At 42.7% G+C, this 24,778-nt stretch overlaps 1 protein-coding gene across 1 annotated transcript; it reads right to left on the reverse strand.

Moving 5' to 3' along the window:
- Positions 1 to 4: 4 nt before the first annotated feature.
- prickle1a (prickle homolog 1a) lies at positions 5 to 23,465 on the reverse strand. The gene is made up of 8 exons (XM_085462326.1): positions 23,211 to 23,465; positions 6,385 to 6,588; positions 4,626 to 4,739; positions 3,662 to 3,799; positions 2,822 to 3,025; positions 2,528 to 2,714; positions 1,580 to 2,449; positions 5 to 1,459 (listed from the first exon to the last, which is right to left on the reverse strand). Exons 2-8 carry the CDS (start codon positions 6,571 to 6,573, stop codon positions 609 to 611), a joined length of 2,553 nt encoding a protein of 850 aa, XP_085318452.1. The 5' UTR covers positions 6,574 to 6,588; positions 23,211 to 23,465; the 3' UTR covers positions 5 to 608.
- Between the last annotated feature and the right edge of the window lie 1,313 nt (positions 23,466 to 24,778).

Here is a 24,778-nt window from a genome sequence, read left to right on the forward strand (position 1 = left end):
CAAATCATGATATATAGAGATTTTTATTGCAATTAATACCTATTTTAGCCTTATATTCCAGTTTATACATTTATACAGATTGCAATGATTTTCTTACAGTACAGTGACCCATAAATAGATTGTTCCAACAGGCTAATTATTAATACACAGTGCTTTTATGTTGGTGCTGCACAAACCTGGAAAAAACATCTGCAGAGCCTGGGTCATGTCAGTTTGTCTTTAAATTTCTGACACCCATATTTAAAAATGACTCTGTACCAACAGCCAATTGTTTAATTTTAATGCCATTTGGTATAAAGAATGACAAAGGTAGAAAAATATTACTTTAAAAAATTTCTACAATATATACAATATATCTGCACTGTTAAATAAACACAGTTTAGATTATATTTTATAAATATGTATTATACTTTACCATCAGTTTGTAATGCTATACAAGTGTACACACCTATAATAATCCAAATATGGACTTGTGTCTTACACAACCACCTTGGTAAATTGAGTGCTGTGAAGCATTTAATAGCAAGCAAACTGTTTATATTTTAAATGATGAACAAAGGGGCATCGGTGAGTGGCAAATCGTTGCCCAATGCTCAGCAGAGTAAAGCCTATGAAATTATACAGTTTTTCCCTTTGTGGCCTTTTTTCTTTTTGGATTTAGTCCATTGGCCATAAGGAGCAGAGGACATGCCTGCTACAGAGCTTGGCAAGTCATCAGTGTAATAGTGTCTGTGCGGCCTGGGCTGAGGGATGGGCTGACCCAGGAAAAAACCTTCCTCCTCAGAATCAGAGGAGGAAGATGAGCATGTAGAACACCAGTCATCATCATCATCATATAGACCCAAGAACCTTCCCATTGCTTGGCCCTGTAACCTGTAGTCGGACATGGCAGCAGAATGGGGGTGACCGTGGAATGGTTGGTGCCCCTTGGAACCGAGGGCATTCCCTCTGCGGTCCGCTTTGTTGCACATCTGGGGCCTTTCCTTAGGCAAAAGGTTTAAAGCATTGTCAGACCGGGATTTGCGGCTGCGACGCCTCCTATGGTGGTGCTGTTGGCGACCAGAGTGAAGGTCCTGGCCTTGTTCTTCAAAGTGGTACACTCTCCTCCGAGTCCGTTCACTCATAGGTGGCTGCCGCACTTGAATGTCACCATAATAACCATTGTCCACAACATCATCCGAGAATTTGACTTGCTGCGGCCTAGACTGTGAACGTGTCCTTCTGAGGGCAGGGACATGAGGTTTGGGTCTGTCCTCCTGGGGTGCTTCTGCTAGAACATTCTCCACCTCCTCCTGCTCAGATGCAAGACTTTTTAGGGAATTTGCACTTCTGTGTAACATAGAAGAGTTGAGCGTTCCCATATTACTGGTTTTCTCACAGTCTTCTGTTTCCAGTTCATGGAAACCTTGCAGGGAATATACCATAGACCTTTCTTTATTATCACCATCTACTGAGGTTCCTAGAAAGGAAAAGAAAATTTATTACATTTCTGCACTAAAATACATCAAAATCCAACTACTGACATAGCATAAAATCATGTTATTTTCCATATCTGATTTTTAGAGTTCCATCTACTCACCAGTAATATTGGAAAGAGCAAGTGAGTCCATAGAGTCTCGGACATTCTGGTCTGTCTTCTTAAATTCATCGGTGATACACTCCAAAGAGTCGGTGTACCATTGTGGCTCCTCTCCCTGAAAACCTCCTCCAGCCCCATGATCCAGCTCCAACTCCTGGATTTTTCTGCTGCTTGCTGGACCTGGATGGCTACCATAGGCAGAATCTCCTAGCCCATCCTGTGATTGTGCCCAGTACATGTCAGCTTGGTACTTCTTGCTGGCAAGGCTTCCCCTTCCTCCCCCACCATTACTCCCAGCTTTTGAGGATACCTGCTTTGACTTGGTGTCCTTTTCTGCAATCCAGAAATCTGTAGGTCTAGAGTCGCTGGCTTGCTGGAAAACCCCTTGTTCCCCAAACTTTAACAATAGCTGAGTCATGTAGTCTTCGTGCTCAGCCCACTCTTCCTCCTGGTCGTCAGGTGCCTCATTCTCATCACCGCGGCCTCTCCAGAAGTGTTCATCTGATAAGTTCATATGGGCAAGCTTGTTGGTCAGGGTGTCATCAGCATTCCCACTCAAGCCAGGGAACTTATAGTTAACAGAGGGTGAGAACAGGAGTGACTGCCGGCACTGGTCAGCTGAACGACTGCTTTTGCCGATGCGCACACTCCGGCGGGATTCACGTGAGCGCGCCGACTGGAAGGCAGAGTCAGAGGAATCGGAAGCATGCACATCTTCCCCGAGACTGCAGGCTTTGGAGCAGTAAATACGACCCTGGTATGGCAGAAAAGGACTACCCAGTAGCGAGGTCTTACAGTGGGCACAGCTAAAGCAGCTCTCAGTGGCATGCCAGTGGAGCCCATCATAGGTCATCTGAGCATGATCAACACCTGTTAAAGGGAGAGAGCAAGTTAACATTTCTCTGTTGCTTGAAATAGTATTTTAACTCCAGAAGATCACTGTCTTACCAATGTGTTCTCCACAAGCCTCACAGTACTCTGCATAGAGAGACTCAAAGCAGCCACAACAGTACGGTCTGCCGTCCTTCATGATATAACGCTGACCTCCGAGAATTGTCTCACATTCAAAACAGGAGAAGTGTTTCATGTGCCAGTGGCGCCCCTCCGCCTCAGTACACTCATCAGCAAAGATAATCTGTGGACAAAGATGTGCATTAGTTGAGACAAAATGGTCATCAACCTTTAGAAGCTTCAGATGCAATATCTATCTTTGCAACACTGTTTTTTTCTCCTTAGTACTACCTCATCACAGGCTGAGCATCGTGGTTTCAGCAGCTCAGCATGGTGCCTCCCGCAGTGGATCTTTCCATCATGGTAGAAGTAGATCAAATCCACGAGGAGTTCCCTACATGTGGAGCAGACAAAGCAGGATGGGTGCCAGCACAGCCCAGCGCTCGCCCTTGAAGCAAACACGGCCATTTCTCCACCGTTGATGTTTTCGCCGCACTGTAATTGAAAGCGCTAATTATCAACTTTTAAAAACAACACAAGTCACATTAAGACTGAACAATTGTCATACTTTTGTAATAATGTTTGAGTCCTACATGGGCATGGATTTAGCTTCACACAAAGTCTGAGTCTGGCTACAAAAAAACATGCCTTCCATCAGCACCTGGAATCCCACTAGGTTGTTCTCAGATTAGCAGAACATATTTTATGTCTGTCCTTCTGACTGACAAGAACAGGAGTGGGTGGTAGAGGTCATTTAAAAGGAGAAAGAAAAGGAAAAACAGCAGTCTCAGAGATTCATCAGTTTATGGGCACCCACTTGGCTGCTCACTGGTTATTGTTTAAAAAAAAAGAACTTTATACTGAGCCTTTCCAGCCCAGACAGCAAACACTTTTTAGTCCATGACAGCATTTCTCTCGTTTCCAGCTTTCTTTCTGATCTAGATTAGCTAAATAGCCAAAAATGAGATGCAAATAGGAGACGTAGCAAACCCTTGTTTAATACCATTCATGGATGATTATTTTTATATAAGAATACTGTTTATATCCTTAGTTCCACAAAAACTCTAGACTACTGTCTATTTCTCAGTCATCATCGTGTTATAAACAATACATGGGCTGCATGCAACGTACATGATCACAAATGCTGTTCAGAAAATTGCGAGGCAGCAGTTTTACTGTGCCCCTCCCCAATGCTTCCTTCTTCCTCTGAACACTGAACATGTGCAGCTCCTTCTTCTCCTCCTCACTCAGGGACTGGCAATAACGCACCTGGGAAAGAAGGGAATTGGTTAGGAATATGATGGCTAGTTTCACAACCACAGGTTTTTATATCTATATATAGATATAGATATAAGAATTGGGATGATTAATGCTTCCTGAAAATCTGCTACTGAGAATAGTATATATAAGTGACCTTTTTGGATTGAGGGCGAAGTGCTTATCAGAGCAGTTTGAACAAAAGGAACTCTTGACCCCAGCTTTCCCTTCCTACACCACCCAACATATCTCCACCCACAGTCCCCGATTGAGAACCTGTTTTTTTTTTTAGTTTTTTTTTTTTTTACAACAGTCCTTAACAAGGGGGAAAGCAGACGTTTACACAAACAAGGCCTGTGTTTAGAGTGTAATCAAGACAGTGGGCAACAAAGGAAGACAGACAGCCGAGGCGAACTGTGGTGCCACTGCAGTGGTGGCATCACATAAAGCCTCTTTCAACCAGCCTCCCTCTCACTCTCTCTCTCGCTGAGCGGTCCTCATAAAAACCACTGCTATGGCAGGAATCCTGCTGGTGGGGGCTCACGGCAAACATCATAAAATTATCAAGTCAAAAGTAACATTGTACCCACTCTGGACGTCTACAAGCTTGCGGAACAAAAATCCCCCAGTGTGATGTCAATGGAGACGCTATGGGCGCACATTAGTGGGATAGCAATGGAGATGGTGAGGCTTGAGCACTGCAGGATGAGTGAGCAGCATCAAATGCAGCTACTCAAACACAATTGTTTTTTTGTTTTTGCTGCAATTTTGGTGCAAATGTGAGGGCTGAATTTTTACGAGACACGCATTTGCACACACAGGCACCAAAAATTCTCACCTCATTATCATGTGGTGGGAGTTGGTAGAGGAGCTGCTTGATTCTGAACTTCTCTCCTGGGCTGTTGACATATGGGATCTTGTCCTCAGGCAGACACGAAAAATATAGCTGGACCTGGGGGAAATATTAGGTTAAACACATGATGTTTTTGGTTGAATAAAAAGGGTTAGGGTTGGACAACTAAATGCATTCCAACTAATATAACAACTGAGCAATGGCTCAGAATTATTATTTGCAGGAGCAGAGAGTTGGTTTTGGTCGGCCCCAAAAGTAATTTTAAACCCAAATTTTCACCCGTCTTATTGCAGCCATATATTATCATTATTGCCTCGGATTCAATATGCCAATATTAACACAAATTCTTTTCCAAGAAACTAGAGAACAAGCACATTAATTTGTGATGAGACACATTCTGGGATAGCGTTATGTAGAATGTATGGAAGAATGACTTTGTGGAATCAAAGACTTTTCCCTAATCCCCAAATCAGCTTTAATTCAAAAGTGCAACACACAGCAGTGATCCTCTTTGACGATGAAAAACGCAGGAATCATCGTCTACATAAATCTGTGCTGAACAAGCCAAGACAGGTCAACAGGTCAAATCAGTTTAAGGGTTATATTTTTCAGTGATATGGTTGTCTCTACACGGACAGGACAAAGCAGGCTGTAATTGTAGCACCCTGACCCTTGGGGCCGACTGCTAAAGACTAAACTTTATGAGGGAGGGCCCATCACAGTTAGCTAGATAAAGAGATGGGATGCCGTAGTCCTGTGTGTTAGGGGACTTCCAGCAGCTTTGACTGTCTAGAGGAGGGGTAACAGCACAGCAATTTACCCTGGCAATCACCCTCAGACCCCAACAACCACCTCTACCATCATAAATTATGCACATCACGATGCTGCTACGACCCCTTATCCAGCTCACTAGGCCCGAGGAACAGCTAGCAAGCACCCAAGCTCTAGGTGTTTCAACCCTGTAGTAGTGACCTGTAATACATAGCCCATTTAGGGAATTGGCAGCAGTAAAGGCATTACAGTTGATCTATGTGGTTCCTAAAACAAGAGACCCTGCATGTTAAGGCTTTTGCTGCATTCGCTTCCCTTCTTGCCCATCACCCACTCATTGCTTCCATGTGTGTTGTTGATCAAGGGCAATGGGACGGCTACAGACTGAGTGAGAGAGAGAAAAGAACACCAAGCAGTGGTGAGAGCAGAGTTTAAAAATTCTGAGGATCTGGGAAAGTGCCATATCTCACCGACTGCTCAACGGACACGGCTAACAGCTCTGCCTGTGGTTGTGGAGGCGAAGACTCCGATTCCTAGCTCGACCCACTAAGTCCTGCTTCTAACTCTGCGGTATACTCATGCTGCCCTTTAGTGGCAACCTCATAGAGTCTGAGAAATCTGCCACAAGCAGTGAGAACAAGGAAGCTTAATGAAATATGTTGTCCTTCCCATAGGTGCCATTTTCCAGAGACTTGGTGTGTTATTCAGTATAACACACAGTGAATAGCGTTTATCTGGGCCAGGCAAATGGGCTATAAGGGAGTTAAAATCAGGTCAGGGCTGTTTTTATTCGCTGTCTGGAGGATACACCATTATTCGTGGTGTTGATTTAGGGAGGAAATGATTTGCGAACCAATGAAATTGATACCACAGTTATAGAGAACAGTGTCCCGGTATCCAAACGGAGCAGGCTTGATTAATCTTAGCTCAGAGCGTCTTGAACTGGTGCATTTGTAAGCCACATTGTGCTTACCTGTTCAGGTCTCAGGCCAGGTGGCACCCACGCATACTCCTCCAGTGCACAGCCTGAGTCGTCATCAGAGGTTGAGCTCCGCTGGAAGCCAGATGTCAGTTTACTGATTTTCTGCTCCATTATGAAATCTCGCTTGCGTGCCCCACCCTGGAAGCCAGCCACCAGCCCCGCTGCACTCACCAGGCTCATCGGGCTCTCTTTTTACTAGACAGGTGAGATGAAAGGATAGCAAGATGGGAAGTACCGGGATTTGAGAGAGGACAGAAGGGGGAAGAGGATAGAAATATAAAGGAAAAAAAAATAGAAATGTTTGTCATCAAGCCATGACATCAGTTCCTACGTCCTCACATCTTAATCCAGCTCTCTCATGTCAGTGCTGTTCCGCTGATTGTTAACCGCTTGCTGAGTCACACCATTGCCACCTCTTTCATGAGACTCACAGCACCCCTCAAAAACCCATAATGGTATTTAAGCAAGCTTTTTTGGTTTACTTTTAGTGATGAGTCTACTACATAAAGGCACTCATAAAGACAACTCCATCCTTTCACTGCTATTATGGTAGCAGTTAAACACGTGCCTTCCTCATGTGGTTTTTGGGGGTGCAGAGATTGTTAGGAAATTCCCAAAGCTTCATGAGGTGATGTTCTATCTCATTATAGTGACAATAACAAACTATTCAGAATTATAAACTATTTGAAGTTGCTTATAACTGTGACCATTTCTTATTAATCTTCTGCAGGTTTAAAATAATTTGTTAGGTTTATGTCTGTATGAGTCATCATTTTACTTTACTGAGAAGCTGATGATGCTATGCCCCAAGGGAGGGGGGTGGAGTTCAACACATGGGATTTGATCCTAGCTTGATCAGTTGAGCCCGAGGTCTGTATAAACACAAGCCTGGCTTTAAGACGAGGCCACCATATGGGAAGCGTCCACAAGCCTGCTCTCTTCCTTCATCTCTTCTTTTTCTTTGGATTGCAGCAGGTTGGAAAACAAACAGTGCGCGCCTGATCGTTCTTTCATCTTTTAGATGGACAGTGAGCGCAGTGCCAGACAGGTGAAGCAGCTGGATGAATGCAGATGAATAGAGGCTGACATGGATGGATAGGACTAACTGATACTGACACTATAACCTGAGGCAACAAACAGAGCAGGGAGATAAAAGACTCGAACTGTACTGACCTCTATATATGTGGTGTCTGCAGTTACTAATGTCTTATGGAAAATCCAAACTTTTGCAGACGTGACTGTTGTGATGAGGCAGAAACAAACTAAATCTGTGCAAAGCTGGATAAAATTAAAGAAATAGCGAATAAATAAAATCACTTAATTTATTTAATAATTTGTCTTTAATGTTCAGAATATACCCGGACAGAAGGAGGGAGGGAGGGATGTCCAGAGTAACTTTAAAGTGATTATTTGACATGCAAATTCCAAGCAAACCAGGTTTTGGAATAATCATTAGGCAACCCCATCTGCCCTGATCTTTATTCATCCCTCTCCAGTCATCCCATAACTTTATTTCCTGGACTCCTGTAAGCATTTAGGACCACGAAAACACAGTCATAATGAATGCGTGTGCAGTTGTGGTAATTTCTCACTAGCCAAGAGCTCTAACTGAGATCAAATGGGAGCCCAGCCAGCATCCAGCAGCCTGGCCCTTGCACCACTTCCCCCCTACCCAAGCCTTGAACCCCTATGGACAGCAAAGGTACAGAGAGCCACAGAGAGACAGCTGAGAAAACCAAATACACTCGAGGGCAAGCCTTTGAACATAGAGATGACAGCATAGGGGCCTTAAAATCTGCTTTCTGCTCTAATGATAAATAGATCGACCACCAGTGCCACCACAACAGGTTTGAGACTGATTCTGGGAGACTTTAGAACTCTAACGGATGGATGGAAAAGCAGTCTTTCCAAGATATTTTGTTTGTTTTGATGATGATGTAAAAGAGCACCGTCTAACAATTCAAATTTCCCATAGGTGCTGGCTGACCTCAAAAGCCATATCATTTTTATAGTCCATCAAACCACTCAATGATCCGTCCTGAGGCTGGAAGCACTGTCATCGCAGAAGAGACCACTCCCATCACGACAGAAATGTTTCGTCATAGTACAAAAGATGATCAGAACCTCTTTGAAAAACGTTGCTCTCTGTTGTAAAAAAGTAGACCCAGGTCATTCCAGCAGGTACTTCAAGCTTTTTATATAATTTTATGTTGCTTAACCTCTGTAAGGAATATGCAGACACAGGCTACTCTACACACAAATACATAGAATACAGAAATAACTATCAATACCTTGTCAAAATCAGGTGCTCGTGTCGATTCACTCTGTTAGTGAAGACTGATATATTAGCATGTCAGACCTTTCTCTGATGATTAACAGATCCACGAGACATGCAGGTTCAGGCAGCTACTGGCTGTTCATATCAGCTCATCTTTCTCAAAGACAAGTCAGCCACTGTGGCATCGCTACTACTAATGACTGACAAGCCCCCCCCCTTAAGCTTATCCAGTCATAGACTATCAGTGTTAGGTGTGATGATAATGGTGTTAAAGGATTCCTGGGCTTTTGGGAGGGTTAATTTAGGCTGCCTTGTACCATAAAGTGTCAGGTCAGGCGGATTGGCTTATAACATATCCCGTTAAAATGCCTCTGATGCCCTAAACAATGGTGCCTTTGTCAAGTCACTGAAGGTTTTATCCATCAAGAGTCTGTTTATCCCTTTGCAAGTATTTTTTTTTCTGAAGATGCCACGTTTTATCTTGTCACATATGACAGTCGAAGCCCTCGAACCCAGATAACCTGTCTTCAGATGAGAGAGCTAGGGATGGAATAAGGCACTCTGTTGTTCTATTCATATCTATTGACTTGCAAATGAGACCAAAATAACCTACAAAAATGTGCCCTTGTTTGAGAACAGCTTGGGTTTCACGTGGGAGATAGCTAACTATAGGCAGGTTCAGTCAGGAGGCAAGAGGCTCACTTCAGAGCCACACATTTTAATCAGGCACAAAATCACTCATGTGCTACATTTGCTGGAATTCTTGCTTTCACATGTTGGCTGGGTATCTGCAAGGATGTCTCACACAGCCAAACCTGACTCACAGGAATGTCAGGCTTGAACTTTAGCCAGGCTCTCGAAAGCAATACGGCGTTCACGCAGCTCTGTGTTAAGCAAAAAAAAAAGTTTCTCATACATCTACAGCTGGTTGCATGCTAATTTTTCCTTTATCTGTCATGCAGTTCATTTCCTCTGGCTTTACCCGAAACAATTCCTTAACATTTTGAATGACAGAAGCACTGAGCCAGCTAACTTCACCGTGCTCATACTGACTGACTCATCACTCAGGCTGGCTTTTATAGTTTTTTCCTCTAACAAGGGATCTATGGTTTGTGAGATTAGTTTTAACCCTCTGCCCCCCTTCCCTTTTCACCCTCCACCCCACCCCCCAAGCCCCTGCCCTGCCCTCCTCCCACACTAGCCAGACCCCTGCAGTCCCGAATGTTTAACAGCCCCTCACTCCTTTGTAAAGGTGCTTGTTAACATGGCTTTGGGAGCTGCAGGTCTGCATATCTGACTGATCTACCCACAGAAGGTAGTGGGGGTGCTATTAGACTGAGGATAAAATGGGGTGACTGACATGTATGAAAATGTTAATGTCCTTTTTCCACAAAGGAGAGGGAAGTTAAGTCATGCCAGGAGAAAGAGGGAAATCTTTAACAGACGCGCTTGCTTTGAAATGTTTTCAGTGATTGCTGATTTGAGAACATCCCACGACTTACTGAAGGAGGGAAGAGCCCCGTGTTCTACGGAAAGCGGACAATGGAGCTTACATTCCCACAAATGCTGCATAACAGGACCTCGGTGACTGTGTGGGTTCAGACGTGTTTCATTAAAGAACAAAACAACCACTTATTTGAGTTCACCCTGAAGAACGTCCTGTCTGACTGTAATGCCCGACAGCAGTGGTGCGCCTAACTACAGTGCAATGCATTATTTATCGCTTTGTTGAATACAGAACTCTTGAAGGACCCCATGCAGCGACTGACCAATAAATACAATCAACAGTGACATTTTTAAATAGTGTTCGACAACACTTAAACCATAGTCCCCCCCCCCCCCCCTCCAAAAAAAATCCAGACACTGGAGCTTTGGATTAACAGCCCTTGAGAGAGTGCACAGGAAAAATAAGCAACTTCTGGTCTGAATTACTGTCTATTTCTTTAGGAAGTGGATGATGGACAGGCACACAACCCAACACAGTGTTCTCTGTCAGTTTAGGCTGGCCCTACTTGTTTAACTTGGCTTCTGCTAGCTGGGTAATGCAGGATAGGCTGTAGTTGGGAGAGAAAAACAAGAATTTCTGTTCACTGTCCCTGCATACTTAAGCTTGAAGTCAGACAAACTCAGTTTATTTTTCATGTCCAACAAGATTGAAAAATATGCAGCATATTATTTATCTCCCTGCACACACGCAAATATTTAAAAATCACTGCCTGTCAGCCTTTGGCCGTTAATGTAGTGTCAAAAAAAAGAAGCAAAAACACCAACCTCTGGGCCAGATGAAGTTCATTAGAAAAATGACACCCCTGTGCTAAACTAGAAGCCTCGTGCCTATAAAATAAATAAATAAATCACATTTTAAAAAGCTGAACTTGTAATTGAGTAGTATTTATGATTCAAAAATGAATAAAACTACACAGCATCATCAAATCAAAACCCGGAAAAGCGACTCAAAATTTGATACCAGTCAGATTAGAAAAAGTCAAGGTCAAAATGCTACTGAAAAAAGAGCTCGACGGGAGGATAAGTTACGCAGTGCAAAGGTGCTATAAGGAGTTGGAGTTTGGTCAGCTTATGGAGGCCTCTGTTTGTGGCCGGGGAGTGTTTTTTCAAGACCAAATGGATGGGAGTGACATCCCCACACAGATATACACTACTGTGCTGGCCAGCATGGACTAAGATTCAACACACAGCAGCAGACTTCAAATGCACTAACTCGTGCATGAGACCTAAAATCAAGTCTGATTCGTATATAAGAGACAACTTCCACAAAGACCAGAAATTGCCTGTATTTGGGATGTGCTACATGTTTTACAGGCGAAACATGCATTTGCAATCAAGCCATCCACACATTCATTCAAATACATTTAATCAAGGAGTTACGGTGCAACTTTTCCATTTTCTTTCAGCCTCACTACAACCAAAGCAAAGCTCTCAGAGGAACCGGTTTACATCTCATTCATTTTCCTGCAGGTCTTACCTCAGTGTAGGCCAACTCTCCTGACGTGAATAGAGAAAACGGATCTTGTCGCCACTATATCCAGTCCTAAATTGTTCTGCACTCCATATCTATGTAAGCTCCTCTAAACTCTAAATCCAGGACAGCAGCAGCCAGGCTTCTCTACCGGAGCTGTCAGCACAGTAACAGCCCATATCAAAGCTAAGACTGTATAAAGTCAGAGAGTGAGCGAGGTGTGTGTGTGCATGTGCGTGTACACGGAGGAGCCCAACCAGATGGTCATCCCACCCTCCTCTCTGTCAAACACTCCTCCTCCTCCTCCCCTCCTCTTTCTTCCAACCCGGCCCTCTTAACCTCAGCCCGGCCCTTAAACTCAGAGGCAGCGAGTCATGGCTGGGTATGGCAGAGCGAGGCGTCTCTTGCTTCAGTCAGCCCCCCCCTCTCGTACTTCAAACACATGCTCCCAAATGAGAATCGCTGGTAGAGCTCGCAGAAACCGTGCTTTAAAGCAGCACATCAGTGATGGCAGAGCTTGTTTTGCCAGGCTAACCGCCCCGTATCCACAACAGCTTTCACATGACGCTCTTCTTTCTTCTTCCCTATCAACGGCTTAAAGATGTGGGGACGGCGGTGAATGTTGAGTCAGGATTTGGTTTATTTGGTGGTTTGACATTTCCTTTGTGCCTGCATGTAAAGTTAAAGAGAGCTGTCTGCTAACAAAAGTTTTGATTGTAGGCTTATTGTTAGATCAAATGATATATATATGTATTTTAATTCTATAGAAAGATTGGTTTCAAGCATCAAAATAACTTTTTCTACTACCTGAATGTGATGTCAGCATTTCTGTATGAGACCAGTCATCCGGTTGTGAATCAAAACGAGTCCTCCATGCAAGTTACTCCAACCACAAAGCCTCACACTGTCTAAACTAAACACACACATGTAACCAAAGTTATCTCCAAGATGAAACGATTAGGTCACTATTTGATAAACAGAATTAACTGGTCTTAATAGTTGCTCAAAATTAAGATATTATATATTAGCAATATAATATGTATTGTCAGTGAAAACAATCATTACCCTAATGTTTACTCCGTTATCACAAATGAGAAGGAATTAAAATGACAGATATCTATAAAGCCCAAACGTACAGATCCACCCACGCAGTGAAACTCCCTGGAGAGGACACTGTTGACCTCTGCCTCTCCTTCACCTCTGCTGGAATGCCAGAATGTGATCCTCTTCCTCTTGCCTCAGAAAATAAAAGTTGCTGGTTCAGGTCAAACTCTGGACAGTTGCACCTTTTGCATCCTTTTGTGGTTGTTTAATTGCAATATCAAAGTGTTACTTTTGCCCAAAAGGACATGTTTACGGTGGACATAACTTCCAGAGCACTAGAAGTTCTTCCTCGTCAGAGAGGTTTTGCTGTCGAGTATAAAAACACTTAGACTGTAAAACAAAGCAGTAAGGCATTTTACTAGGAAGCAAGGAATCTATTAAACTGGTCAGATTGCTTTCTTTCTAAACATTTTAGAAGCTGTTTGTTCTTAGGAGATGCAATGTTGGGACCTAACTCTGTGAATGGTGTTTTTCTTTGAGGATTAATATAGAAAACGTTTTATGTAATGCATTGAACTTAATCAAGCGGAGAATCATTGTCTACATGCGAAATACTCAGTTGGCCTTTTAAAGAGAAAGTTGTTTAAAAAAATAAATCATATATTAAAAAAAGGCTAACAACTCATTTCTAGCACATGATGGACACCATCTGAGTAGCACTTTTTCCATCCTCCACACGCCTACATACTTTACACCATTATGTGCCAGAATATCACAGCTTGGGTGGTGAATGATGGCTGTCATTTCAATGGAAAAAATGGAGCTTATATCTGTAAATATTCTGTTTATAAAGTACGGGATTTAACCCCTGCCAGTGCTCTTGCAGTCGAGCACTGGGACAAAGCCATTGTTGCAGTCAAGGCCGGGGAGGAGAGGAGCCCTTTCACAGCAAACTTCAGGCCTTTGTGTTAATCCAAAGACCTAAGCACCATGCTCCATTAGCAAGTCTTTTAGGAGAGGAACAACACAATGTACCCCCGTCCCCCAAAAGGAGGATTCATGAAATGCAAAGCTAAGATGGTTCCTCTAGTGTGGGCAAAACACCAGACCTGGATTGTTTTTCATTTCCTCAACATACAGAAATTAATAACCTGCTTATTTCCCACAAGAGAGAAACTCAGATATGAATGTGCAGACATCTCATCAAAGACATCTACCCAGGAACGTGCAGAGTGGCGAGTATCGATTTATGATTACACCACTCTAAAGTTAGAAGTAGCCGGCTGCACAGTTCAAGGTTCGCCGCAGATAGCTGAAAAATATAAAGTCGGACAAGTCACGGATCCCCGACCCTTGACCTGTGAGAACATCAGATGACCCATAAATCTATGGCCCTAGGGATTTACAGCCCTTTCCTCTGTCATATTTACAATGACCTGAACAGCATCTCACACCTGGTCTGTATCTTCTCACTGCTGTAAAAGAAGAAGAACAAAACAAGAAAAGCATCCTGTGCTACTGGCAAAGTAGTTCTGAACTAGCACGCCCTGACAATGACAGGACAGGGAAGATGATCATCAGAACCATCACCTGTGATAAATCTGCATTCTTAACACAATCCCAAAGCAGGGAACACACAAAACTAAGAATCTGGTCAAACATTATTGCTATATCTACCACTAGTGATTCTTATAGTGGAATTAGCACATATTAACATTATTAACTGTTTGTATTAGTCAAGTTTTGGACTACCAGCGAAGGAGGCAAATGGAAGGTCAGTCTCTAACTCACAGCTATTGCTGAACTATTGTTGAGAGTTGCTCTCGCTAGTGTGTGAGCCACCTTATAAAAAGTAGGCATTCAAGGTTTAAATGACTTGCCAAGGGGTATTAGCAGGACACAGGCCCAACAAAAGCTTCAGTTATAAAGACCAATAAAAGCCTATCACCCTACAGTAACAACAATCCTTTTTACGCCTTGAAAGAGGGAGGAAAAGGTCAACTGGTGGAGCAGTCAGCGCATTGATATTGACTTAGCTAGATTGGCGCTGACAAACTCAGGTCAGACTGTGGGCTTGTTAGCCCTATAACCCTCACATAACCCCTTTTTACTGTTTCAGTCTGACACATTGGAGGCAGCTGAGGGCAAAGCTTAGATCTAAGCTTCGTTTCTGACAGGAGACATTTGTAAAAATTACAGAGATATATCTGCTCATTTGATACTTGACCCCATAAGATCCCGTGTTTCTCAAGGGTGCTGAATTGGAAAACATTTATTGGACTCTATTGCTAATGAGCTACAACTACATGTGAACATTTCCACTTCAGCTGAAATTCTAATTTCCTCATCAACCAAATAGAAACACAAAAGTTAACGATGCTTAAAAAATGTCGATAATAGAGGCCACCTGGTTTTATTTATTAGATTACTGTAATGCTATTGTCTAAAACCAATAATATAATAGTGATGAAACAGATGATCTATGAATGGGCCTGGCTGCATGGAACCAATCTATGAACAAACACTATTTCTTTACTCATTAATTTCTGCTTTATTCAATTTGCCACACTGGTGTTGTGTCATGTATGATGTAATGCAACACGTTCTCAAGTTGCAATAAGCAGTACGCGGCATGCTGCATCAGCCCATTGTTTCTCCGCTTTATCGTTAGTGCTTTGCCAAACGTTGCAGACGCGCACGATCGGGACGCCTTGTTTTTCACCCTCAATTTGACACCCTCTCACACAGTTGTAAAAGCCGGACCTCATTGGGAACAATGGAAAGTGGAGCGACAGAGCTCCTGGGGCTGTTAAAGAGAGGAAGCCCCTTTATTTGAGGATGCTATAACTCAACAAAAGCCTGTGGCTGTCTACACACAGAGCAGGCTAAGGATGAATGGGCTGCTCTTAGACTACACACTTGTGCTAACAAAAGCGGTGGATCAGCAAAGGGCAAAGCCACTCATGTGTGGTCTCCATGGGCAAACTGTGACGAGTATATACATAAAATAGCTAAACAGTCCTATTAACACCTCAAACCAGCATGTTCGGCCAAAAAATCTCTGCTTTAACACCGTCTTGTTTCTTCAGCTGAGCTTTGATATGATCTTGGTGACCTTAAAAGCTGTTAATTTATATGACACGTGATAAGGTTTAATTACTCCTCTTAAAACAGCACCCAATTTCAAAAAGGTTTAATTTATGACCTCAATTTTTCAGAGAATCTAACACACGTGCACGCACCACGGCCCCTCACACTTGATGGGCTTTTCTCCTTAACTCTCCTCAAAGTTCAATAGTATATCCTTCCTCTGGAAATGGAACTATTTCCTGTCTTCCCAACTTCCCACCAGTTCAAACTGTCACCTGAATGAACATGGGCAACACTTTAAAATGAAGCGCTTTCGTGTATAAGGAGACGACGCGGTCCAGCAAAGAAGAAGTGGCTGACAACTCCCACACGTGGAAGCATTTTCCTGAGCCTGGCTTCAAAAGGCAAACCGTGGAATCCAACAATACTCTGAAACAGTTAAGAGCTGCTCAGTCAGGATCCCACTAATGATTAACATTCCTGAAGAAACGCTCTGTTACAGTCTTTTTAGAGCGTTCTAATTAAACACATGCTCCAGTGCCACAGCACAGAGGGAACTTGCAACTGCAAGCGGGGATGCTTCTTTCCAACTCGGCTTAATTGGACACAATTTAAGTCATTAAGGTGGTAGTAAAACAGCAGAAAGAGCAAAGGAGAGGCCCAATGATCTCCCCTGTAAGGCTCCCCGTTGCTCTGATGTTGTTGACCCTTTCACCTTCTCATGTGACTCACATTAAAAAAGAGGGGTGGAAAAAATGTACAGCTGAAGTTAAATCCAGTCCAGAAAGACCCATACTGGCTTGTTAGTTAAGCATGTATAATGTAGTTGCAAAACTGAAGTAGACCATGAGGTTATACACGTTTGGAGGTCCTGTATCCTATGAGGCAAAGTTGTACACGAGTATCTTTGCATGTGTTTGCCACATTGGGCTGCTTTTATTAGTATTCCGCTTGTTGTGCATTATTGATCATTGTGTTTCTACCTGATCTTGCTTGTTGACATAATCTATACCGGCTTTCTATACATACGCTGTCTTAAAGCATGAAAGATGCTCTTTTCCATAAAGATGATCACTCGACTATACAGATCTTTTTCAGTCTACGAGACAAGAAAATTGCATTTTTGAGGCAGAAAAGGAGGAGAGAAACAATGAGCATGAAACTTTTAAAGACTTCTTTCCAGCCATGTATCCAGGTTAAGCTTTCTGCTGTTACTGTATACTCGTCCCAAACCAATACTCTAATTTTTAAGAATCATAAAACCTTAATTATACCATCTCAATATGTGCTTTTTACATTTCTATTTTCCTCTTAATGTGAGTCAGGAATTGACTACTTCTTTATAGAAATGTGATGTAATGTCTATGTCAAGTGTGAAGCGGTGTTGAGGATAGTGGCTGATATTTTGCTGGTGCATCATGACCCATTGAAAAAATTGCCATTGGTTGCTTTCCATTATAAAAAGACTCTCACTGATTAAATCCCTGAATTAAATCAATTCTTATTCTTTACACCCATTTTTGGTCGCCATGTCTTTAGGGTCAGGCTGACATCTGTGGTTTGAATTAGTTGTTAGAGTATTAGAGCAAGTATAACTTTTCAGTAGTTAATGACCTGTCCAGCTTACCAACAAATGAGTTGGAGCGTGTGAATGTTTCACTGTAAACATGGAGAGGTCCAATCTGAAGCCCTGTGGGAGCCTCGGTCAGTTTATCAGCTATACAGACCAGACATTAGTGGCTGGGATCAGCTTGTGTGTGTGTGTATGTGTGTGTATGTGTGTGTGTGTGTGTGTGTTGGCAAAATGTGTGGAATGGAAAAAGGGACGAAACTGGCTGCATTATCACCCTCCAAATTACAGATCCCAATCCTCTAGGGCAAATCCCATTCCTAGAAACCTTGCATGTAATGTGTCTGTTACTGTCAGCATCAGCGTGTTATTTTTGGAGCTGCTAATACTGAGGTCACTAATGACACCAAACCATCTTCAGCGATGGAACACGTGAAGGAATTTAATAATATCTGTTATGTTTCTTTTCCAGATCCAAAAATGTCCAACAAGCTCTCTGAAGTGTGCTTCTGTACAAACAGGTCACATACAAAGATGCGCACATCTGCTGAGCCCCTGCTTTCTGTTTTCTTTGGGAGCCCAGCCCCTAACAGGAAGACAGCGTGAGCACAGCAAACAAAAACCCGGCTCTTTGAACTGGCCTCTCACTAGGAGCTGCCATCGGGTTGTTGTGGCCAAATGAAATGAAATGTTTCTGCGTCAGCTCGGTGAAGCCACTGCGGGCCTCAGGCTGCTCCTCTGCAACACATGTCCTCAGCTGGCCTTTGCCAATATTAACCCATTTGTATGTTACCCACATTTACTCACCTTTACTGTGATGCATTTTCTCAGTGTGAACAGATTACTGAAAATTATTCGGGTAGCACATATTATGCATAAATCGAATTTTCGTAAATGACAGCTGTCAGATGGCGGTCAGACTCAAAATAAAGAGGATGATGAGTACATCAGGCAATTCTTGCTCTTACTCTTTAACAAATATAAAATAAATGTGGTTTTGGTTACAATGTCTGGCTAAACAACTTGAAGTTTGATTTAACTTTGAATATGGCATTTTTTTCTCCCTTAAAGCTACACAGCTTAACTATACTGGATCTCTTTCTTCATTTTAATACAATGTTTCAACTGAATTCAGTTCTTACTGAACAAAAATTAATCAGAGTATTAATATCAGCATTGTCTGCATGTTCTGCAGAGAAATTATGGGTCCTGGATTCTATATCCATGCTACATCGACACTAATTGCACATTGTTTCAATGGCACAATGCGAGGGATATGCCAGAAATAGCTTAGAGGATCCACCCCTGCAACACATAAGACCCAAAGCTTCCACTGCCATACAGCACAGGGCCCCCACCCAGAGGTCTTGCATCCAAGCCCAGACATGTTTGCTTGCTAGGGGAAGATTTATACACAATATTGGGCAGGTTTAATGTTGCACTTGATTGGCCAATACATTAGGTGACCTTTTGCCCTTGCAAGTATTGATTGCTGTGACACTTGTATCTTATGTTGTACCCAACCTCAAATCCACTTATGTTTCTATCAAATATTGTATGGTGCATTGAATCTAGCATAGCAATGTAATTGGGTTTCTACCATATTCAAACCTTACATGTTTATTTGACAAAGAACTTTCAGTTATTAAACATTTAGTATTGGCTTTGATTAGGAATTGGCTACCATGTATATCCCTAACCCTGACACCCTGAAGTATAGTGTTGCTTGAAACTACAGTAAATGGACGATCGGCTTTGAAGCCAAAAATATGTAAAACTTTAAGTGAAACAGGCCTAAAGCTGGAATGGGGTAGTGCATTGACATACTGCTTTTTGTCCCTTTTAATCTTTGTATGATATATTGTAAGAAATGTTTTAAATGAGTTATTATAGTCAACTTCAGCACTATGCAATTTGGGAATACATCACTCTGCATGCATTTATTTTCCAACCTAATTACTGGTAGAGGAAAATATGGCAACTTTTATTAACTAAACCTTCTTAGAGGAATATTCTGGCAGATTGTCCCTACTGTAACCTTTCTGGGGGGGGGGGGGGGGGAATTCCCCGGAAATACCTTTGTTGTCAGCTGAAAAATCTCTTGCCCAGCCCTGCAGCGTCCATTTTTAAACCCTGCTGACCTTTTCCATATCATCCACGCTCACTGACTACACCCCTGTGACAATGCCAACAGGAGGAACAAGAGCCACAGGAAGGGGCTGAGTTGGGGGAGTGTGTTTTGCATATTTTCAGCCGGGGGTCCGGAAAGCTTTAACTGAATCCCCCGTTGTGTGCTGGGGAAGTGAGCTGGGCTTTTTAATGACAACTCTGCGTAATATGTTTTCTTTTGCTTCTAGTCCTGCGATGCTTTGATTGCTTGGATGGATCCCTATAGATGTGGAGGACAAAGAGAAATCACACCATTCTGCAAGCATTCCCGTCTGGCGCAGATGAATTTCCAGAGCCACAAAAGTTGCTGACATTTGGTATCTTTACATCTGTTATTCCACCTTCAGGCATGTTGATGATAATCAGCTTCTTAGCAATGCACCATGATTATCATGCAGTATACATCCAAAGCCGATCATCATGCCTATACATGGTGATGATAAAGAAACGTGTGTGTGTGTGGAGTATGACTTTCATCATCTTGGTGGTCTGATGGTTGGTCGCACAATTATGCTGTGTGGTTGCAAAAGATCTGCTGGGGCATTAAACTCCTGTCTGCGAGCCAAACCCGTTTTCCTCTAACATCATCCTGCAGCTCCCAATAAACAGAGTTGTGCCTGGAAGCGCTAAATCACTAACTACCTCTAATCACTTTAGAATAATGCTTAACATGTGGATCCAATGTGCACCACCGCTTCGGGCACATTTCCCACTCTTATACATGATGCCGTTTGAAAATTACACAAGGGGAACTGTACCGTATAGCAAGCACAAAGTTATATTCTGTCCTACAGGAAGCAGGATCCACAATAGTTATCCCAAACACCACAATCACACTGTCACAGGGCCCTAAACTTGACCATCTGAGCCGCCGTCCAATTCAGCCAGGCCCAGTGACCACAGCTTCAGGGACCACCGGCGTTTAAACAAGCCATATTTCTTCCAATCTCCTGCCAACCTACCACAAACAGTTTACAGTCAGTAGACTCTGCTCTCTGGAGTTTGTCTATGGCAACTCGACTCCAGTGCCACATCTCCCCATCCAGAGCCGTGAAAGACTGGCCTCCTCTGACAGATCCTCACAACACACGGCCCCTGTCCTGCTCTGCTTTTAGCCCCGCTGCGGTGAGCTGGACCACGTCTGGGGGATAAAAGGCTGCCAGAGTGTTTGGCTTGCAGGCAATTTACGCGGACGCAAAGGTGATTCATTCTAGCTTCGCACAAACAGGCCTCTGTGTAAATTTCACTAGTGCTGGGCTTTTAAATCAACATTTGGAAACGTATACATATGGGCACCAGGACTTAAATTCTGCCCCTTCGCACTTAGCTCTGCAGACTCTAGCGCTCTCCAACACCTACTTACAATCTCTCTCTCTCCTAAAAACCATCACCTTTTCTTAGCAATGCATTGTAGTACTAAAATAAACCATCAACATAATCTACTGTTATGAAGCAAGTGCACATAAACATCAAGCTTGCTGTGAAGGATCAAATCTGTTCCCATTCCTGAGTCCAAAAATGACGATGAGGCCAACTACACCCCCCACCCCTTATGTTCACACACAATCCTGCACAAAGCACTTTAAAAGTCTTCTGATTCTATTAATGGCACCTTTGAAGCACCTCGAGGCTTTGCAAATGAGACGTGAACAAGCATGGTGTGGCATGTGGTGCTGGTCCAAAAGCACCACTTTGTAAATCATTTAGTCCATAAATAAACCTAATATTCTGAGAGACTTCTTACCTTTAGCAGATCATTCAAAGTATAAGCTCACATGCCCCCTTTTCATTCTCAATCAAGTAAACACTGATGCCTGCAGTACGGTAAAGTAAGAGATTTTAGTGGCTATGCAGCATTATTTGACACATTAAGTACCATGTGCAGTGAAATACAATGTAAATCATTAATTTGAAAGTATGAAAATATGTATTAGCTACTGGATCCTGAATTTCTTTAAACGTGGGCTGTGGTGACACTGATATGTCTTTGTTATGTGCTGAGCACTAAAGTGCTAATAAACTTTTATTTATATGTAAATTCAAAAGATTGTTTGCCTTATTTGGTTAACTCTTGACTCCAAGGCAGTGAAGCCGTCAACCTGCAATCTGGCCACTAGGTGACACCACCACCTTAACTCTCTGTGCTGCCGTTTCTATTCCTACTTATATCTGTTCTCTCTCAAACTACTTCTTTGTTTGATGTTTTTCTGGACTGGCGAGCGAAAAAAAATATTTAAAGTGCGGTAATAATGGCTGGGTGGGGTTATATCTGAAAACAGTTTCTGGTACAATTATAGCAGGAAATGACCTTGGAAATCATACTGTGATGATACTGTCCAGAGTCTGGAGTAAACATACCTGCTTTGTGTTGTCAAAGTGCTCCATTCTTTTAAATCCAGTCTTACTTAAATTGCCATGCAACGTCTCAAATCACGTCCACAAACCAACAATTTAGTGTCCAAATAAAGACCACACCACTCTCTTCCACCTAGCTCTCCATGGCTAACTGCCCCGAGCTCAGCAGTGCTTTGTTTTCATCCGCTGTGCTCAGTGACAGATTTCAGGTTTGAGTCTTGCTTTTACACTTAGTCGAAAGTGGGTCTCCTCAAAAAGACACGCTCAGGGTTTAATGGCTTCCCCCCCTGGTCCATTGAGGACAAATTATTATTTCAGGCAGCCTTGGTTAAATATAAACAGTATGTGCTCTCCTGTGTCTCGTAGGTTTAGCTCTTTGTATCACAGCTGAGGATGGAAATATGTGAAACTTGAGGGTGTGTCATTTTTCTCCAAAGGAAGGGCTTTATGGCATGTTTAGCTCTGTGAGAGGTCCATTAGGAGTGATGAATTCACTCAAGAAGGTTGGAGTCCTTTCCCCCTTTTTTAAGTTCAAGCTTTTTTTTAATCGATATTTTAGGCTCTGTTTTAAACCCACACAGAGCAAAACAAAGTATATCAGATCAAAACAAGCTATCAAGAATAAGTTTCCAGATGTTTTCATGTAGCTATTTAAATACAGTTAAAATACCCTAAATGTTGACGTTCTCACCTCATACATCATGGTAAAGAAGAGGGGGGAGTTTAAAAAAAAAGTGGGACTAACTTCTCATGTGTGACTAAGTTCTGGTTCACTCAACAACAGTCGTGACAGCTATGCGAAGCCTGTGGCGGCGGACAGGCAGCGGTCACGGTGCGCCGACCAGTTGTCACCGAAGTGACAGGCGACAGCTGAATCTATACATCTGGAGGCCCAAGGGACGCCACGTCCGAGTGTCTCTGGTCAAGTTTTTTCAGCGTCAGAGAAACGAGGTTACTGTGACTGTACGCGCAGGGAAAGTGAAACGTGTCTCTTTGGAGATGTCGCTGCGTAAAAGCCCCCAAAACTGCGCAGGGAAATTAAAACAGGTTTGCTGACTTTATGTGGATGACACTAGTGGCATATAGTCTCTGCAGAGTATGTGCGTGTGTTTCACAAATGCTTAAAAGTTGTTGGAGTTTTTGTTTGTTTGTTTGAAATTAAAGTATCGTCAGCTTTTCCACCGATGCATTTAGAGTAATTAGCGTAAAACTGCAAAAATAACACAGCCATCATAAAAAACAAAACAAAAACAAAAAAACAAGCAGAGTGGGTGGGATTGTTTACAAACTAGGTAGACCTGAGTTAAACGCTCTAAATGACTTGGTCTGCTCACCTCCAAAATTGCTCAGTCGCAGTGAACCAAGTATCCAGAACCAATATTCCCGAAGTTAGAAAAGCTGCGTCTCATTGGTATTAGATGCACAGTCCAGAGAGGATGTCCCGGAAAGCTGAACCGAGAGCTGCGCAGAGCGATAAGCTTAAACCCCAGATACTGAATGCATTGGAGAGGAGCGCTGAGAGAGCTTGGTCTTGACTTCTCTGTCACCACATCCCAGTCGTTTCAGCGGCGCGCGGTGCGCTGCGGTGCTCCTCTCAGCGGTCACAGTAAAATGACATTAGCGTTGCTTGCTGCTTATTGGCTTAAACGAGCAGCCCCCACCATTCCAGCAGAGACGGGCTAGTCCCTCCAGCATGGTGGACAAATGCTCCTGGGAGTTTAACTCTTACCTTAACTCTTAGTTTAGGGGGTGAAACCTACTGAATAAGATTTGTCGACTTTACCTAAAGTTTACTTTGGTCTTTATTTTAAGTAATCAAGAAAGCTCACCTTTAAATTTCTCTACTTCTGTGCTGCACATAATTAAGTAAGTCAACTCAAAAGTACAAGCTTTAAGTTGGTGTAGATACAAACTCGTTTGTCCTTCTCGCCACAAAGACTTATGGAAGGTAAGTCTATCAGCCTAATAACCCCAAAAAGCTGTTGCTTAGCCATCCAACCATGCACAGGTGCTTGGACACGCATGAAACAACAGTAAATAATTCAGGCTTGTGCTGCTCAAAGTATGCAAAAAGGTTGATCACTGTAATAATAATTTTAAGTATACTTATGTTTCACACATGTTAATGCATGAACTATGACATGGTTTTTAACTGATGAGTCCTAAAAAAGATTTGAATCTTAAAAGTGCTCATATTTTAGAGAGGCTTTGGAAACATGACACACAAATGCAACAGCTTGTATCAATTTAATTCCATGCCCTATCACCTTTATGGCTCATGCTCTTATTCAAATTGACACTATATATTTGGCTAACCAGGGTTATGGCCCAGTGACCAGCACGTAGCTCTGACAGTTGACAGCATCTAAAGTAAGAACAGGTTTAGGGAGCTCAAAGCGGGTCAACCTTTCTTCTCACAACACAGTGAGCTCAAGTGGATCACACTCATGTCACCCTTTTCCACAGTCGCTTGTCTGTCCATCAGAGCTGCATGTGTTTTCATATTATAGATTGAAGCTTATCTAAATGAGGTATCACATGATCTCACTCTAGCCAATTAGTCCCTATACAAAAGAAACCTTAAAATACTTTTCTTTCTTATCTTTATTTGTGATGTGTCTCATTTTAGCATCAGTGCTCATTTTAAGAGTTTTAGATGTATTTAGAGGTATTTGATCTATTTCTGGTCCATATTTTCCTCCCTCATTTAAAACTGATTTGAAAATAGGACAGAATAGGCCAAAAAGCGAAGGAAAAAATAGCAAGAAAGCACAAGTTACAGCACAACACGTGAGAGGAAGACAGCGTGCATGTTTCCACTGTTAGCCCGGCACCAGAGCCGATCGATAGAATTTCAGCCAACTAATTGTTTTTGAAGTGCCTTTTTGCCTGAGTTCAAAAA

Source organism: Copadichromis virginalis, linkage group LG7 (genome assembly GCF_057382275.1).
Source record: "Copadichromis virginalis isolate Kocher_CV1m ecotype Utaka linkage group LG7, C_Virginalis_male_GT1.1, whole genome shotgun sequence".
NCBI lineage: Eukaryota > Metazoa > Chordata > Actinopteri > Cichliformes > Cichlidae > Copadichromis > Copadichromis virginalis.

Coding starts and splice junctions, on each gene's coding strand:
- prickle1a (XM_085462326.1), bottom strand. CDS start 6,573: ATGAGCCTGGTGAGTGCAGCGGGGCTGGTGGCTGGCTTCCAGGGTGGG. Junction 3,026..3,661: donor TGAACAGCATTTGTGATCAT/GTACGTTGCATG, acceptor TTTCAATTACAG/TGCGGCGAAAACATCAACGG. Junction 2,450..2,527: donor GGCTTGTGGAGAACACATTG/GTAAGACAGTGA, acceptor TCCCTTTAACAG/GTGTTGATCATGCTCAGATG.